The sequence below is a fragment of the Aptenodytes patagonicus genome, chromosome 1, assembly GCF_965638725.1.
Source record: "Aptenodytes patagonicus chromosome 1, bAptPat1.pri.cur, whole genome shotgun sequence".
NCBI lineage: Eukaryota > Metazoa > Chordata > Aves > Sphenisciformes > Spheniscidae > Aptenodytes > Aptenodytes patagonicus.
In genome coordinates, this window is record NC_134949.1 from 73,929,617 (window position 1) to 73,947,164 (window position 17,548).

Here is a 17,548-nt window from a genome sequence, read left to right on the forward strand (position 1 = left end):
GAGGTACCTGTCATCTGTAGACAGCCCAGTCTGGTGGAATCATATCCTGAAGAATGAACTAACACCAACTCCCTCCCCTCCCCCCCCCCTTCTTTTTGTGTGTCTCTGCATGAGAAGTCTCCTAAATGGTCAATATTTCTCACCTTCTGTGAAACTCGCTTTCTGTTTGGCTCATCACCTACCACATTCTCCCACCTGGTATTGATTTTGATGAAGATACCAAAATTACATGACTGCTCTCTTTTTGTTAAAGATCTTCACAACTGAAATGCTTAAAACACCCTTAGATTATCAGTAGGTGAATAAGAGACAATGACGTTGCTTAATTCAGAAACATGAAGAAGTAATTCTATCAACTCCCACGTGGTAGAGAGCACAGCAAAGTTCAGCTTCCCATGTACTGCGCAATATACAACCTCGGTGCTCAGAAGAATGAATTGGTAAGAGTCTGAGTTGTGCTTCTAGGAAATCTAGAGATTATCATATTTGTGCTAGTTGTTGAAGTTGTTTCTGCGAGCCTTGGCTTTCATCACGTTATCTAAAAGCTTCCCTGATGTGGGAATCAAGATACCAGGAAAAAATAATCAAAATTTGACTTTCTTCTGTAAAATTCAGTGCAGAAAGTAGCAGATGGCTTGAGGGGGTCTAGTCTGTTTCATGAGAGACTGGAAAGATGCTGTCTCTGGCTTAGAGTTGTCAGCTTCAGGCAAGCTCAGCCACTGATGGCTTGAGCCCTGATCCTCGGTGAAGCCTAACACCCGTAAACCCCACTTTGCCAGTTGGGCTCATGGTAACCTCAGAGATCCGGGCAGGCAGAGCTCAGAACTGTGTTTCAATCTTTTAATGAGTTTGCAACACTCTTGAAAAAAAAACCTTGCTATTAGGCTCAAACCATTATTGTAACAGCTATTACAAAGAATATAAGTTTCTTTACACTAACCTAGAATCTGTCCAACCAAAAAAATGCTGCTGTTTTTAATCTAAAGTGAATAATTCATGTTTTAGCTTATGGAATTAAAAGAATATAGACCATTATCTGCTTTGATCTATGTAAGTAATATACATTTAAAGGGAGTGTGCAGCAAAAAATAAAGGTAGGGAGTGTTTATTCCTGTAGTTCTGCTTTTTTTAAATTTTTATGACTGTATTTAAAGTGTCAACATTTCTGATATCAGTAAATCTAATTGTAAAGTAACAAAGTGGAGATAAATTAAGATGTAAGTGAATGCTACTTGGTAGGAAGGACTAGGTCAAAGGTCTGATCTATCTGAACTGCAACTGTTGCATGTGTTGTCATCCAGTACTGCAATATCAATTTATTTGCACTCGTTTGTTTTGATGCATCTAGACTTAAAAATATCCAAGAGATGCATCTGATTTATTAAAAGCTGAAAAGGAGTTAGGAGTCATATGATTATTACTCTCTGGGCCCTGATTCTGCCTCTGGGATGTTGATGCTTGGGGTAGATGGAACCCAGCTATGTTTTTCTAGGTGTATATGGCAACCTGCTGATTGCTGTCTCACCCGAATAAACTGTAAACCTTTCCAGCTGTTCTTAATCTGGACCCTTAACCTTTAAAAAAACCAGAGGCTTTCCATTCCTCAGAGCCAAACTTTGCTAACAATATCTAGGTTGTTTTCAAACCAAGCTTCAAACATAAAAATGACTAATAAATCCATATTCCATAGTAGTTAGGCTGGAAAACTATTATTTAAAAACATACTCAGTTTTTATGACCCATTTCTAGTAAAAATTCAAAACATGCTTCACTAATGCTACCATTTCAGATACTCAGATCCTGGATGATAGGCGTGATATCCAGATAGATACACCAATAAATACGTAAAGGCTATAAATCTGTCTCAAATTAGTGATTTGTGGATGTGCAAGGGAGAAGAGGGCTGGGAAATTCTGTTTTCTAATCTGTTCGTTTCCTGACTCTTAACGTTCTGCAACTTCACAGCTGGTGATTTTATTTTTCTGTGGTTTGTATTATTATGTGCTAAATACATTACTCCATGCCCTTCGGTGGGACCCAGGGCTTTAAGAATAAGGCTCTGATCTTGCACGGGCTTTTAGTCTGCACCTGATTGCACTCGTACAAATAGCAATTTTAGGCAGCCCGGGGGTCCGGGCCGGAGTCAGCCCCCAGCACGCTGCAGATCCCCGCCGGAGGAGCCCTCCGGCCTGAGGGTGAGGCGGGTTTAGCGGAAGGGAACAGCGTGGTTTGGATGGAGCCGCAGCCTAGAGATTCATAACGCTTCAGAGGACCGTAGCCCGCTGGCTTTGGGATTCCAGTTCGGGCTTCCCATTAAAACAACAACAAAAATAGTAATAATCGTTCATAAACATCCATCTTTCTGACTTTTTTACGACCTCGTAATTGCCCCCACCCTGACAGGCGGATTTATGCCTCGGCCGCCAGCGCCCGGTCGCAGGGAGCTCCGCCGCCGGGGTGGCACCGCCGGCTCCTGCGGGGCGGCAACGGGGCGGGGGGAGGAGGGTTACGGGGCGTCCCGGCCCCAGGCGGAGCCGCGGCGGCCCCCCCGGTGTAACCGCGGAGCCTCCTCCGCTCCGCGCCGGGGGCGGGCAGGGCCGGCGCAGCCCTTCCCCCGGAGTTGGTCCGGCCGTTTTGAAAGTGGTAAACCCCCCCTCCCCCGGCAGCCTCCTGCTTCGTTATCGCCTCCAAACCCCCCCCCCCCCCCCCCCGCTCCTTTTTGGTGTGGTGTTCTGGTCGGGTTTGGGTTCTGGGCTTTCGGCAGCCTCCTCTCCCGGCTGGGGGAAGCTCACATCACTTGATTTTTCCGTGCAAAACTCAAGGACTATCCCAGCAGCGTTCAGGAGGAAAACGCTTTCCTTCTCTCTCTTCTTTTTTTTCCCTTCCCCTCTTCCCAAGCAGCCTCCCTTCAAGTCCCTCCCGCGGATCTCTCTCTCGCCCTCCCGGCAGGACTTCGCAACTTCTGCCCCCGGCTCCGCTGGCCTTTTATGTGCCATTTTTTTTTCTGGGCCTTTTTTTTTTTTTTTTTTTTTTTTTTTTTCCGGTCATTTCTCCTTCCCCGCGGTCCGCAACGACCGGGAGGCTCCTTCCCCGCGACCACGGGGCACGGCCGGGACCCTGAGGGTCGGGACAAGCGCGGGCCAGGCGCGGACCCTCCGGCGGGCAGCGGCCGCCCCCTCCCTCTCTGCCTCCGCCGGGAGCGCCCCCGAGGGAAACGATGGCCTAGAAATTAAGCGGCACTTCTGAGGTGGTACATCTGCCTCTCCCCCACTTCTCCCCCCCCCCCCCTTTTTTCTTACACTGTTTAGGATTTCTCCGCGTCTCTCCCTCACTCGCACTTTTTAAAAAAATTTAATTTCCTACCCCCCTCCAAGCCCGAGGTGGTCGCGGAGGAGGCGAGGCGCTCCCCAGCCCTTCATGCGCAGCGCTGGGCTCTCGGGGAGGAGGCGAGCGGGGGGCGAGCTCCGCGCTCCGCAGGAAATGCCGGCGCTGCGGCGGGGAGCGCCCCCGGCCCGCCGACCCCGCGGCTGCCCCCCGGCCGCCCGCCGCTGACCGCCGCCGGGGGGGTCGCTCCCGTCCCCTGCCCGGCTGGGAATAAGCCCCGGGGCGGGGACCGGCGCTGCCGGGGGTGCGCAGGGAGGCCCGTCGAGGCCATGGCCGGCGGCGAGGCGCGGAGCCCGGGCTGCAGCGGGCGCTGCCCGCCGGCGGGGCGGCAGCCCGGCACCCCGCGGGGCGGCGGCGGGGCGGCGGCGGCGGAGCGGGGGCCGGCCTCCCGGGCCGCGCTGCCGCCGCCGCCGCGGGAGACCTGGCGCCGCCGGAAACTTTCCTCGGCGCTGTGCGCCGGCTCCCTCTCCGTGCTGCTGGCCCTGGTGGTGAGGCTGGTGCGGGGGGAGCGCGGCCGGGAGCTGGCGGCGCAGGGCGGCGCGGGGCCGCGGGGCTGGGGCTGGCTGCCCCCCGGCGCCGTGCCCCTGGGCCTGGCCGGCGCCTTCTTCGGCGCGGGCCGCTACCTGCTGCGCGGCGGCGTGCGGCCGCGGACGGCGGCGCTGCTGCTGGCCGCCTGCTGCGGGGGGGAAGCGGTGGCGCAGACGGCGCTGGCGGCGGGGGAGGATCACTTGCTCTCCCTCGCCGCCACGGGGGTGGTGCTGAGCTGCCTGGCCGCCGTGACATGGCTGGTGCTGAAGCTGAGGCAGGGCGTCCTCATGCTCGCCGTGACTAGCGCGGCCAGGACCACGTCCCTCGTCGCCTTGGAGAGGGTCCCGGCGTCCTGGCGGCCCTACCTGGCCTACCTGCTGGGGCTGCTGGGCATCCTCCTGGCCGGCTACGCCGAGCGGCTCTGGCCCCCGCGGCGGGCCGCCCCGCTGGCGGAGCCTCCCGCCGTCCCCCCGGCCGCGGACGAAGCCCCGGTGCTCAGGCGGCGGCGGCGGTCCAGCTCCATGATCTCCCCCGAGATGTCAGGCGGCGGCAGCAGCAGCAGCAAGACGCACCGGCGGACCTCGCTGCCCTGCATCCCCCGGGAGCAGGTAGGGCAGGGGCTGGGGGGGACGGGCCCTAAACTTTGCTGGCGGCGGGTGGGGGTCCTGCCGGCGGCGGAGGCGCGGGGAGCTGTGCCCTGCCGGCCGCTCCCCGGCGGAGGGGGCCGAGCACGGTGCGGGCTTTCCCCGGCGCTCCGCGGCGCGGAGAGCCCCGGGCGGCCGCCCCGGGACGGGGCTGGTGCCGGGGCCGGGGGAAGCGGGGCTCTCCGGACCCAGCCTGACTTGCCCCGGCAGCGGGCGATGGGGAGAGAGCTCGGGGTTTTCTTTTCTTTTACAGCCATCACCGGCGCTTGCTTTTCTTAAGCCTGGCAGAAAGTTGCGGCGGATGGTACCTGCTTGGCTCTTGGAGCTGGTGGGAACCTGCCCTCAGCACAGCCCTGAGGTTTCCCAGCATCACTTACGAGCCTTGCTTTTTCAAACCTGTAGTTTCCTGGAAAGGTAGCTTAGCCCTATTAAACTTGCTTTAAGCTTTAAAGGGTGTGTGGGTGTGGGGGTGTGTGTGTGTATGCCAAGCAGCTTGTCCTCGGTGGAGAGGTCCCTTATCGGGGCGATAGCGTGTCCTCTGAGGCCGGCCCACACAGCGCCGTGCTCATCTTTGCACTTTGCCTCCCCAGGGCTGTTCCTCTGCGTGTAATCAATTGCTCCCGCTCTGCTGTGGTTGTGGGAACCGATACGAGGCACACGCGATTTATCTCAACTTTGTTTCCTTTAAGAGGTTGTGATTTGAATGGATGAGTTCAAACTTACTCTGTTACCAGCAATGCGTTCCTTTAAATGCACACCTCAAAAAAAATGGAGAAAGAAACAAGCAGACACCATTATCTTTACTGCACAGCTGTACAGAGTCCTGCCGCTGACATGAGGTCAGCTTAGTTCTGTGCTCGAAGCGTTTTCTCAATTTTTTTGAGATTTAAGATTGCCCCACAAAAGAATCATTCGATGGGTCGAGTGTAACTGAGCGTACTGAAAGTCAGCGCAACCCTCGCTGAACGGTGGAAAGGGAAACCTGGGGGAAAATAAGTGGCAAATGGTGCTAAGCTTTCTTTTTCAATTAGTTTTGAAAATGACTCTGTGCACTGTGGTCAACTGAAGCGTATTGCCGTACACCAAAGGTTTTCTTTCAGGTTGCTTGCTGGATAAGCAGCTAAGTATTTTCCAGGTGATGGCATCTAACCATATGGTGTGGGTGGCTAGTTTGTTTCTGGAAATGGTTTGATTACATCCCTTTGTGGTTGGTTATGACATTTTCTAGAAGAGGGCCTGACAACCTTATATACTTGAGGCTTATTTTACAAACGTACTTATATATTTAACATTTTTGTTTAGAGAAAATAAATATTTACCTCAGCGTTCAGGCAAATGCAGTGTGAAAAAGTAGAAAGCTGACTCAGTTCTGACTTTAATAGGAACTGAGAGAGAGGGAGAAGGGTGTAAGAATAATTTGTAAATACAGTATCTAAGGCAAGAAATTAAAACTGTCTATACTTACTTGATGACGCTAGGCATTTCTGGTGGTTTCTTACAGTAATCATTCGTAAGGTTTTAAACATGTTTCCACTCACTCTCACGCTTCAAATAAAAGCAGTTTTTCAGTTAACATCTCTAAATGTAATCATTCGGAGATAGGGCTCACTAGTTTGTCATCACGTCCTTCTCTTTTCTTATGGAGGGAATTCAAATCATCTATATATACCAGAATGTTAAACGGGTGATGGATAACAAGGTAGATTTCTTCCACCCTTCCCCTCCCAGTGGTGTGTTACCTGGGGACAGTGGTCAGCTTTGCCCCGAGCAATTCCTGCTTCCAAGCTGCGGAGCTGGACTGGAGTTAGCTGGCGACTGTTCAGTTCACCCGCTGCAGGACTTTGGCAAATGTCTCCTTCTTTTGTTCTCACTCACTATTAATCAATAGCGAGATCTGGTATTGCTTGCGTCACTGCGTGATCAGAAATGGATGATACTTTGCGGTTTGGGGAGACTTTTTGTCTGTCTTTTCTTTTTTTTTTTTTAGCACAATGTGGCTGTGTGTATGTGAACTTCCCTCCCTGAAAGCTGTCCCCTTAAATAAATGTTAGCAAGATAGAAAAATGGAAAAGCTGAAACAAAGCTCTGTAAGGACCTTGAAGAAATGCTGGGAGAAGTGGGACTCTCTTACAGCAAACAAAGTTTGTGTTTATAGCAAAAATCAGCTCCCCATAGACTTAAAGAAGCCCTAGGTAAATGTTTCTCTTTTGGACGGTTTTTAAATATAACGTGTTAAAAATAGAGATGAGGGCTTTATAAACAAAACCAGGCCTTCCCTCACCCCCTGTTTTTAAAAAACATGCCCTGAATGTTTCTGGTCCGCAAGATAGCTTGTTAATACGTCTGGGAGCTGCCAATAATTTTCATCAGGAAATGGATCTACTTTATTGCTTTGAAATACATGCTTTCATTTGGTGAATAACATTAGGTGAAGTTTTAGAGATGTTTCCCATTGCCTCTCATGTAATCTTTCCTATTGCTGAGCATTTAATTGAGCTTTTATTTTTCCAAAGTGTGATTCTCTCCCTATCCGACTGTATTAATATGAGATTCTATGAAAGTCGGAATTTCTGAATTTATTTTTTTTCAGTCAGACACATCTCAGTTATAATCTGAATTTTTCCCTACTAGAATAGTGATATAAAGGACAGTACCAGGAATTCCAAACTAACATCACGGACAGAGGTATTATCATATTTAAAATTAAAAGTATACTTCTTTTTAAGCTGCTAGTAGGAGTAGCTGGAAATGCGTATGGCACGGATTATTCCTTCTGTAGAAACGTCTCATCTTAGTTGCTTATCAGTCCCAAAAAGAATTTAAAAAGAATAACTGTTTCATTAAAAAAAAAGCCACCATCCAAAATCAAACCATACCAAGATTCAACCTTCTTTTGTTGCTAGAAGTGCTCTTTACTAGTTTTTCATTTAATTCTATTTTTTGTGGTTGATTTTTGTGTATGTTCTCTCTCTTTCTCAACTTTGGTGAATTCTTTGGATTAAAAGCTTCCAGTCTGGCATGCATGTAGATCTCATTGAGAAATGTGTGCTTTGTAATAGCCTGATCCTGCTCCCAGCTGAGTGTTGTCTGCCTGTGATTTCATCAATGCCGGCTGAGGATGCTCAGCTCCTTGAGGGCTCGCTCACCCAGATTTGAAAGAGGCTGCAGAGGGAAATTGTGAATGGATGGATAAGACAGTGAATGAATGAACAAATGCGTGCTTCTTTTTTTTTTTTTTTTGCGGTAAATGCACAAGTACCTCCAGGATGATGGCTTTTGGAGTTTCTGCTTCACGTTTTTGCAAACGTTTTAGTTTTTCCTAAAAGTGTGGAGAGGAGGTTGAGGGGGGCAGAAATGTGTTCGATGTCTTGGTGTTTCCCGTTAAAATATTATATGGCCCATGTGTTCTGGAGCTTGTGTCCCTGATCTGTGTGTGTTAATCCTGACATGCAACAGTCCAAAGGGATGATTTCACCTTGCTGGGTAAAATACTCCACAGGAGATAGTAGCTGGACAATTTTAAACCGTGCCGAAGACTCCCGATTTTGCTTTTAAGCCTTGCTTGTTGTTTGTTTTGTTTGGGTGGAATGGGAAGCTTTCAGTTAACTTGGATTTATTACAAGTGTGTGTTAAATGAGCTAGAGCAGCTGCTGCAAGTAGTTCTATTTGCTTAGCCTTTTTAGATTTTTTTTTTTTCCTTAGTCAGAAGACTGTCACAGGTACAGCATACGTCAGGGTTTGAAGTACTGTGTAGTTCCCAAACGAGAGGGTGACACAACCCCGTATGAGAAGGCACTGGTGAGGTGCTGAGTCTTGCCCTGCTGGAAAGCCCCGATCCTCAGTGTTGGTGGTGGGTAGCACCGGGACGGAGGAGTTTCTCCTGCAGCTCTGATGTCTCCAGCTGCCAGCGGCTCCATGTGCAAACTCCCATCCGTGTCCTCTGGCTCCTGGGGCAGAGAGGGTTTCTACTCATTTTCCTTCCTTCTTTCTCTTTGCTCTTTTCCTGCTTCTGGGCAGTTGGAGAAGTAGAAAGCTGTTTGCCTCACTGAGGGACACCTGAGGGTCTGTCACTTATTTTTGATTGGTTTGAGACTTGGTAGCTGTTTCGTGCTGCCACATCTTTCCCTGCCTGTTTCGCCTTTTAAAAAGTTATTTTTTCAGATAAGTAACTTTGGTGCCAGACTCCTCTGTCTTCCTCCAGCGGCAGCGGAGAGGTTTTTGCTCGATTTGACCATTTTTCATGGGGTTCTGGATGGTGACTCTGCCTGTTCCCAGCCTGTAGCCTGGGAAAGTTGTGAGCCGGGACCGTCATTATCGCTGCCTGTCTGCGGAGTATGAGAAGACAATACTGTAACAGTTCACATAGTCAAAGATATCTCTTCAGCGATAAGATCTAAGAAACTGAGGAGAAAAATAAATGTATTTGTTAGGTTTTTTTCAAGGGAAAATTAAGACTTTATTTGCTCTTCTCATTGTTTGACAGTGAGAGCTTTGTAAGTGCCAGGAATACGTCGCTTCCCCCCCCTTCCCTGGCTCTCTATCATTCTGTCCTAAAAAAAGGGCAGATGTACCCTTAACTTATAACCAATGTTTAATATTGCATATCCTGCCCTCTGGCCTGAAAATAGGAGAGATCCAAGTGCAACATACAGAGATTTAAAATTTGGAGAGGAGAAGGCAGATTAAATCTAGATATTGAACTTTATGTACGTCAAAGTTACGGTCTCCTATTAGGCATGCAGTGTTATATACTGTATACCTCCTTCTGCTAATAAGCATTATTGAGCTGTAATTATTCTGATAAGATTTGCTGGCATTACCATTTAGGTCACTAGAAACCGAGGAATACTGAGGAGTTGTGTCATCTGCTGACTTGCTGAAACACAACCGTATAAAATATTGAAGTAAGGCTCCAGGAAAAATCACCCAGGGATTCCAGACGTAATACTTTATTTTCTTTTGCATGGCTTCATTTACACAAACCCGCTCTACTTAGATTTTTTTTCCTTTTTTTTTTTCCCCTTCAACCTCACAAAAATGTAGAAACTGCTGCTGAAACTCTCACAATTGGTTTAGAATCTATTTTTGTCAATTGGTTAAATCAAGAAATGTATATTATGGTATATTGGCAAAAAAAGTAAAATACAGAAGTGACTTTCTGCTCTGTCTGCCTGAAGTGTGAAAATGCAAAGCCGGGGAACTGAAAGAAATCCTGTGTACGCTGGGTTGTCATGTTAATTAAATAAACAGCCAGAACAGTGACCCTGTGTATGAAATATGTTTTGAGAAGCTTGTTGGGGGCTGGAGGGGAAAAACAGTGACACATGATGTTTTGGATGTTAACTGCGACATTTGTATGAATTTGTCCTGATCTGCTGTTACTGTGCTTGCGTTCCAACTCTTTTTTGCAAGAGACTGAGACATAGCTGTATTTGGCAAATTGAAGGCATATTGCTTGGGCTTTTTTTCTTTAAAAAGTAATAATAAAAAAAAATAATCCTGCCCTGGAACTGGAAAGGTTGCTGGATTCTGGTGCCGGCAAACCGCAGGGCTCGAAATGGGGCTGAGCTGACTGCATCCTACATGGTTTGAGAATAAAAAACGCTGCTGCAATTAAAGTTTTGAGCCCGTTGCTGTGATTTACTTAGGTAATCTAATGGGAGATGTACAGTTTATACGGTACCGCTTGACAGATAAGGAAATAAATGTGAAGATTCAGATAACAAAGTGGAAGTCGGGTGTTCCTTTGTGCGCGTTTTTTCTTCTCTGCTTGTTTTGAAAAAGTTTCTCTATGAATTACCAAACCCTTTCCTCAAAGTCTCTTCTGTGTTAGTCAGAGCGTCACTCAGAAGTAAATGCCTCTCCTTTGGACTATGTAGTTTTTCAGGTTTTTGGCGGGTGGTTGGTTCCCCCCCCCCCCCCCCAAGTTGGCTTGCTCTAAGCCTTGCTGCAAGTACAGCGGTAGCGTCGGGGGTTCTCTGCATCTTGGTAATGGTTTGAGAAATAGCAAGGAAAAAAAAAAAATGAAAGGTGGTGTCTGTCCAAGTTTTAACTTGTGGGGAATATCAGTGTTTTCCTTTCTGAGCTGTCTTTGGAGATTAAACGAGATCGCGAGGGGAAGAACCGCTACGCCCCTTTGCCAAGCTTTCCCTTCTTTTTTAATGAAGCGTTGGAGCTGCTTTTCTTCTCCCTCCGCCTGGGCGTTATGTGGTTGTTACCAGCCCACCGTCACCGTCGTCCGTCGTCGTTAGTAGGAGGCGGCCGGGGCCGGGGCCGGGGCCGGGGCCACCGCTGGGCGCAGCCCCCGGGAAGGCGGCGGCCGCCGGCGCTGGCGGGGCCGGACCCCTAGAGGGCACGAGAGCCCCTGCGCTGCGCCCGCCCTCGCCTCCCGCGCCGGCCCGGCCAGAAACGTAACGAGCAAAATCTGTCCGTGGTACTTAACCGAGCCCTTATCGGTAATTCTTGTCTTTTGGGGGGGGTTTTGGTTTTTTGGGGTTGGGTTTTTTTTGACGTTTTCCTGTCCGTCCGCTGCCATGACGGTTGCGTTTCTCGCTCCTCGTGCCCCTTCGCTTCAGCGTGTCAGCGGTGCGGCTGGACGCGGGGCCGGGGGCCGTCGGGTGAAGCGTCTTGCCTTTAGCTGAACACCTGGGTAAGCGCGATGAGGTAGGGGCAGATCAACAGACCTGCCGTGAAAGCAGAGTGTGCTTCTCTAATCTGAGCTCTTCGGGAGTGCTAACGCAGAAATAATTGGGAGAGCAGCAGTGGTTGGCTTTGGCCTTCGAAAAGCCAATTACGAGCGTAAGTGGAGATCTGGGTACAAAGAAGAAGCTGCCTCCAGATCCGTCAAGAATCCAGAAAAATGGGCTAAATCACCATTGCTTTATATATTGTGGCGCCTCATGACTCTATTCACGCGTATAACTATTTATAAATAAAATGGGAAACACCACATGAAGAGTGCAATAGCAGAATGTGGTGACGAAACGTTTCTGTTGAACGTAGTGGGCAGCTGGATGGTTTCCTGATGCCACCTTAAGGGTTGCTGAACGAAAAGTAAGATATACAGCACAGGAAAGATACTGGTTATAAGAGTTTTGTTGGTGAAATTACATTTTTAATTTTGGAACCTGTCAAGAAAAAGACTTTGTGTCAGCTGGCAGTGCTGGTCACCGAAAAAGTCTGTGTGTGTGTGTGTGTGTATGTGTGTGTGAAGTATTACAGTGAAATTAGGTTAGCGAAGTACTGGTATGTAGTGCCGTACTGAGTTTTTGTCAGCCAAAATGAATGGTTGGGGTCTACAGATAGCCCAAACCTTTGATCATCATCTAAGAAGAAACTGGAAAGATATGTAAAAATAAGCTGACTGAGGAGTACTGAGTAGGTGTTTTCCTAAAAATGGAAGAATAGAAGGGAATTTGGAAAAAAGACAAAAACAACCCCCCGTGCCCAAAACCAACCCCAAAACAAAAACTCCCCAGAACCCAACCCTTTAGTTTTAAACTGCTAGGAAGAAGCCTGGATGTGTGAGATAGGTAGAAATACATGCTGATTGTGGAACATGTGTGTCAGGAGGTATGAGTGAAGCTATTTCTAAAATCCTTAGACATTTGTATGTATTATTTATTGAAGTTTAGAGGTTTCTTATGCCAAGCAGGTTGAGGATTAGAAAAACTGGCTTTATTTTTTTTTTTTTTAATCTGATACTAATTAGGAAGAAATTTCCCAATTGGTTACTCTGTTGTGGTATGCTTTAGTGACCTTACTGTTTTATCTGAAGCGTCCACTGACCAGGACCTATTGCTGCATGACTGTGTTCATATTTTTACTACAATAAACTACTGAAAACAATTAGGGAGAAGACATTTATGAGCATCAATACAGCTAAAGGCTCTCCTTCTCCCCCTGCACAAGGCTGGAAAAATACAAAACCTCCACATAACAGAAATAGCTCAGAGCATAGCTGAGGCCTCCTTGTCTAACACCCCTAACCCACCAGTGAAATATATGGGGTTAAAGTGACTTATTTGCATTTTATATTTTGTAGGTTGCTTAAGTTGGCTTTGTTTTGTGGTAAGAATTTATGCTTTGGTTTGAATTTTAAAATAAAGTAAAATTAATATTCTGCATCATTAAATTTTTTTAATGGGATTTTTGTCTGCCTAACTCTGTAGGAGCGATGCTTTTCAGATATACTCAGGATGCTTTTCTGGTGGTTACTGAACTCCTGAGACAGACCCTGGTGACGGTTTAAAGAGCAACCATTCCTCTTAGACTGGTTGGTCCTCTTAGAAATATCTCAGCTTCATTAAAGGCTGTGTGAAATATGAATATGATGATGTCTGCTGGAAAGCTGTATCACTTGCTGTGTTTTGAGGATCAAGTCACTGATGGTTGTTGGATTTATTTCTTGTTTCTTTGAATAAGCTTGCACTGGTTTTCTTTGTGTAAATGATAATAATGTAGGGGAACAATTATTACTAAACCTCAAAACTGAACATTACTTATTCTGAGCAGCATCCGTCTGAGTGATGTTTGAGTAAATTTGTCCATAAGCATGTTTGTGAAATGAATTCCAGAAGGGGAAAGAATTGAGTGAATGCCGAAGGTTAACTGTTTTTTGAATTATTGCACTCCCAGCAGGTTGATGATACCTTGCTAGCATCTCTGTATGCTGGAGTTACAGCCACGGCACCAGCAATAACCTAAATTGTTCCTCACCCTGGAGTACAGATACTTCTGCTAGTCTCTTGCACTTACTTTTGCTATACAGTTTTAAATAAACCAGGGTACGTTTGTGTTTAATGTCATGGAGGATAGGCAGAACATGAGTATGTTTTGTTACCTATGTTACATAAAAATATTGAACCTTAGCAAAAACGTACACCCCAAATTTACCTTAAAATGAGAATGTGGGGCCCCTGAAGAGACCAGAGTGGTGGGCTGTCTGCCCTGTGGTGGCCGTGAAGCCACTCAGGTGGCAGTCTGCGAAGGCACCCTCAGGAGCATTTATGTTTGCTGTCTGACCAGCAATGGATGAAGGCAGCCGGAAGGGGTGATGCGTAGGTTGAGAAGCTACGTCCAAGCAATTTTTTCTCCACTTCTATGAGCAGTAATCTAGATATGCTCACCCAAGCTTTTTGTTGCCTGCAGAGTAAAACTTGTGAAACCTTGTCTATGTTCACGTATTAAATCGCAATTGAAATGACAGCTGTAGAAAGGTGCAGACCTCCGTGCAAAAGTGTAGATTAAATAGGGCTGCACAACCTTGTCTTATGTGTTGTCCACCCTTGCCTCCGTTAATGCAGTTTCAGGTGCTTTTATCAGGACATTTTTTCTGTCTTTCTGTCTGTCTTTTTCTTATTGTAGCCTGTTAGAGCTCACCAGCTAATGGATCCAACTTGGGTTTCCTTGCAGAGTAGACTATGCTGCTTCATTTCCACCACATACCCACACCCCCCAATGCAGACAGCGCTATTTCTGTATTGGTAATACTGAAATCCTTCCTCTGATACTCACTTGGTGAGTGGCAAAAAGGTGCATTTCTCTTCAGTTTTACTGGTGATGCTAACCACACATTACTCTTGACAAGGTCTGATCACTGTATTTTGTGTTGATAAGGAACTTAAGTGTGTTTGGGTGCATTTATAATTGCAAGATAACTGATAAGGTATTTTACATGTGGCTGGAGTTTTAGTTTGAGTCTGTCAGTGGGATTGTTACAGGAATACTTGTGCTGAGACATAGCTCCGCATCTTACTCTTGTGAGACAATGAATACCTTTAACTTCTCCTGGAGGTTGTTCAGTGATATTTTAAAATTTATATTGTACAAGTCAAGGTTTGTTAAAAATGCTATTTTTCTTACCTTCTTTTTGTAGCGATTACTGATAATTTCCTCCCTGCCTCCACTGACTTCAATGGGAACTGAGAGTGCTCAGTCCTCCCAGGGTAACAGGCTGATTCTTTCAGTTCAAACATTAGTGCGGGAGGAGGGTGTGTTCCCATACGCAAATCTGCAGAGAGCTTTTTTTTTTTTTTTAACAGCTAACCATTCTCTTTCTTACTTTAAAGAAAGTAATTCAAAGCTAATGTTGGTAGTGCTGCTCGAAATGTGACCTGAGACTTTGTAGCATGTTTTTATAGATGTGTGTGCACACACACCTATACGTACAACTTTATATATACAAATCCGTGTGTGTGTGTACGTATATACACACTCAAATTAGTATTGTGTAGCCTAGAGGGATGGAATTCTTTGTTTGACTCTGACAGCACAGTCTGCAGCCTGAGTTACATATGACATTGTTCTTTCTGGATATTTAATAATATTTTCTGATGTCTTCACAGGCAGGCATGTTTCTTAATCCGCCAGCCTCTCTAACCATTGCTTGACTTTCGATTTGTTATAGTTTTAATCTTTCTTTTTCTTTCTTTTTCTTTCTTGACTTGCAAATGTGTGCCAAGTTTTGCAAAAATATTCTTCTTTTATTTGTAAATACTTGAGTAATGATTTTGATCAACAAATAAATACTTGTGTCTTAGAAACACATGCGTTCAAATATTCAAACTGGAACTTGGTGCTACAACTCTGCTCTAGAGGTGCAAAACCATATAGGTGCTTTACATGGTATCCCTGGTGCTTAGGCTGACTTGCCGCTAGCTTTAGCTGTGACATGGAGCTCGGGGCTGGCTGGGCAGGAGGAGCTGATAAGGTCCCTGTGCAGCCTGAACCGGTGTCGTTCTCGTGGGCATAAATGGGGGTTTGTTCAGCACGGAGCTCTGGCTGGTTAGAAGTGTGATAAGACCAGTTGAAATAAATAGGCGACTTGAATTTTTACAGATAAGGATGATGAGCTTTAGCTGGTAAAACTTACTCTGTTATGTGTAATGGATATGTTATTGCTGCTATGTACCTATTCTCAGGGAACCTGTGGACTAGTTACTATTTGTTATTTATTAAGACAGTTATGAAAATTTGTTTATTACGACAGTTCCCTGAAATTCGCTGCATTTCTGTTGATTCTGAATTCTGTACGAGGTGAAATGTTGCAACATAATTCATATGCCATTCCTGAGGGTTTTTTTTTTAAGACCAGTTTAATTCATATGCAAGTGCCATTCTTAAATGCAGTCCTAATTGTCTACTGATTACACAAAACTGCAAATGAATAAACATTTTCTATTAAAGGATTTAATGCTGTGCTTCCCATGTGCTTGTGAGGAACGGAGCTGTGAGGAAGACTCCGCGAGAGATTCAGAAGCTAAAAGGGGGGGTAAGGGTAGAAGGGGAGTCCTACCCTTTCCACTAAAAGACTTCTGCTCAGAGTTGCAGAGCAATCATCTTTCCTCTGACTTGTGGAGAAGCAAACGCGTTCAGTACTGCGCAGAAGCAGGCAGGTATACCAATCGGTGTGTACAATTTGCTTATTTTAGGCAGCACTGGCTCTGTACGTGCCTCATTAGAGGCTGTACTGAGAAATCTGTTCAGTGGCAAAGAGAAATACTGTCTGTGCCATATTGATACTGAAAACTGACTTCTGGGTTGCAGAATACAAAATGCTAATTCTTACTAAGCTTGCTGTGTTTGTCTCAAGCGGTGTAATAGAGGAGCATGGGATAATAGTGCAACAATTAGATGGACTGGGGTGCCAGCACTAACGCACATATTCCAGCTTAAATTCCGCTTGAGGATCCAAGCCTGTTGTTTCCTCTTGGCAAGGCACCTTTGGAGTCAGAGCCAGCTAATAGGAAATACTAGGCACCGGGGCTTAACTGAAATTTAGGACATCTAAACCCAGCTTTCTGGATACATGTGATGTGGTGAGACAGAGAGAGATGGCAAACCCAAATGTTTCTTGGGGAGTTCTTGAACATTTTTAAGTGAACTAGTAAAGATAGATTGTCTATCTCCTTACTCTTAAATCTACCCAATCTTTATTTCAGCTTTCTCTTCTGCTGTGTGTGGTGTATAAATCTAGTCCTAAAACGTGTGATGTTCTTATTCAGGGTTGATGGATGGTATATACTTGCAGATAGCAGTGACTGAGGCATAGATTCAATGTTTTTCATTCCAATATTTTAGCTGCCATCATCCTTGGATCTAGAATTTTCTTTTCCTTTTGTATTATACATAGACAAGAGAGAAGATCCTTAAGGTTAACCTTAAGGTTTCCTGACTTGGGCTGTGATCTGCCACTCGAGCAGACTTTTTGGAAACCCAGATTTTTAAATTCTGTGTTCATGCCTGGACATGGTGTCGTGTTTAGATCTTTACATTTTATTATTCTTTTGGAAACTGCAACTGATCTGTGATCAAAAATGATAAAATTCTTGGCCATGAGTTAGTACAACTCCTTAATGGAAGGGAATTTGTGGCTGCAAATATATGTGCTTATTTCATGTTCTGATTTGCTTTATCTATTGTCTCTTCTGAAATGAAAGTGGAAACATGATGCTGAGGAAAATGTTGATTTTTAAACTGAAGTCAGTGTATTGCAAAATTTACTGATACACACTTAAAAAACCCAGCCCAAAAAATCCTCAGCTAGTGGGAGTGGTGACAAAACAGCTTCCTTTACAGTCATTCAGTGTACTCATGAGAACTTGGCCTGGGGGCCTCTGGGTCTTTTATTTGGTTAAGGTTTTTAGAACTGAGTTAAAAGTAACGATCAGATTGTCTTAATCATTCATAATAGCAGGTTAAGGAGATGAGAACTTTAGGCAGAAACCTGATAGCCCAGAAAGTTGCTTTCTATCTTTCCTGTGATCTTAATGGATTGCTATCTAAAACAGTGAATCACTGTTTTTAAGCATAATTATGTCATACGCTACCTTTTGAATGCTTGAATTTGCAATCTCAGATGTTTTTAATGAAATTTTATATATCTAACTTCTTAGATGTATGTAGGGTGTTTTTTTTTCCAAGTGTTTATTCAACAAAAAGCAAACTTAAGAGAAATGTCATGATATTGATGCCCACGTGCTTTGTGTTAA

At 45.8% G+C, this 17,548-nt stretch overlaps 1 protein-coding gene across 1 annotated transcript in view; it reads left to right on the plus strand.

The window, feature by feature from the left end:
- Positions 1 to 3,653: 3,653 nt before the first annotated feature.
- PDE3A (phosphodiesterase 3A) overlaps positions 3,654 to 17,548 on the plus strand; it is a 270,463-nt gene continuing 256,568 nt past the window's right edge. The window contains exon 1 of the mRNA XM_076342466.1: positions 3,654 to 4,520. Within this exon, the coding sequence (XP_076198581.1) occupies positions 3,654 to 4,520 (867 nt within the window). The remainder of the gene's footprint in view (positions 4,521 to 17,548) is intronic.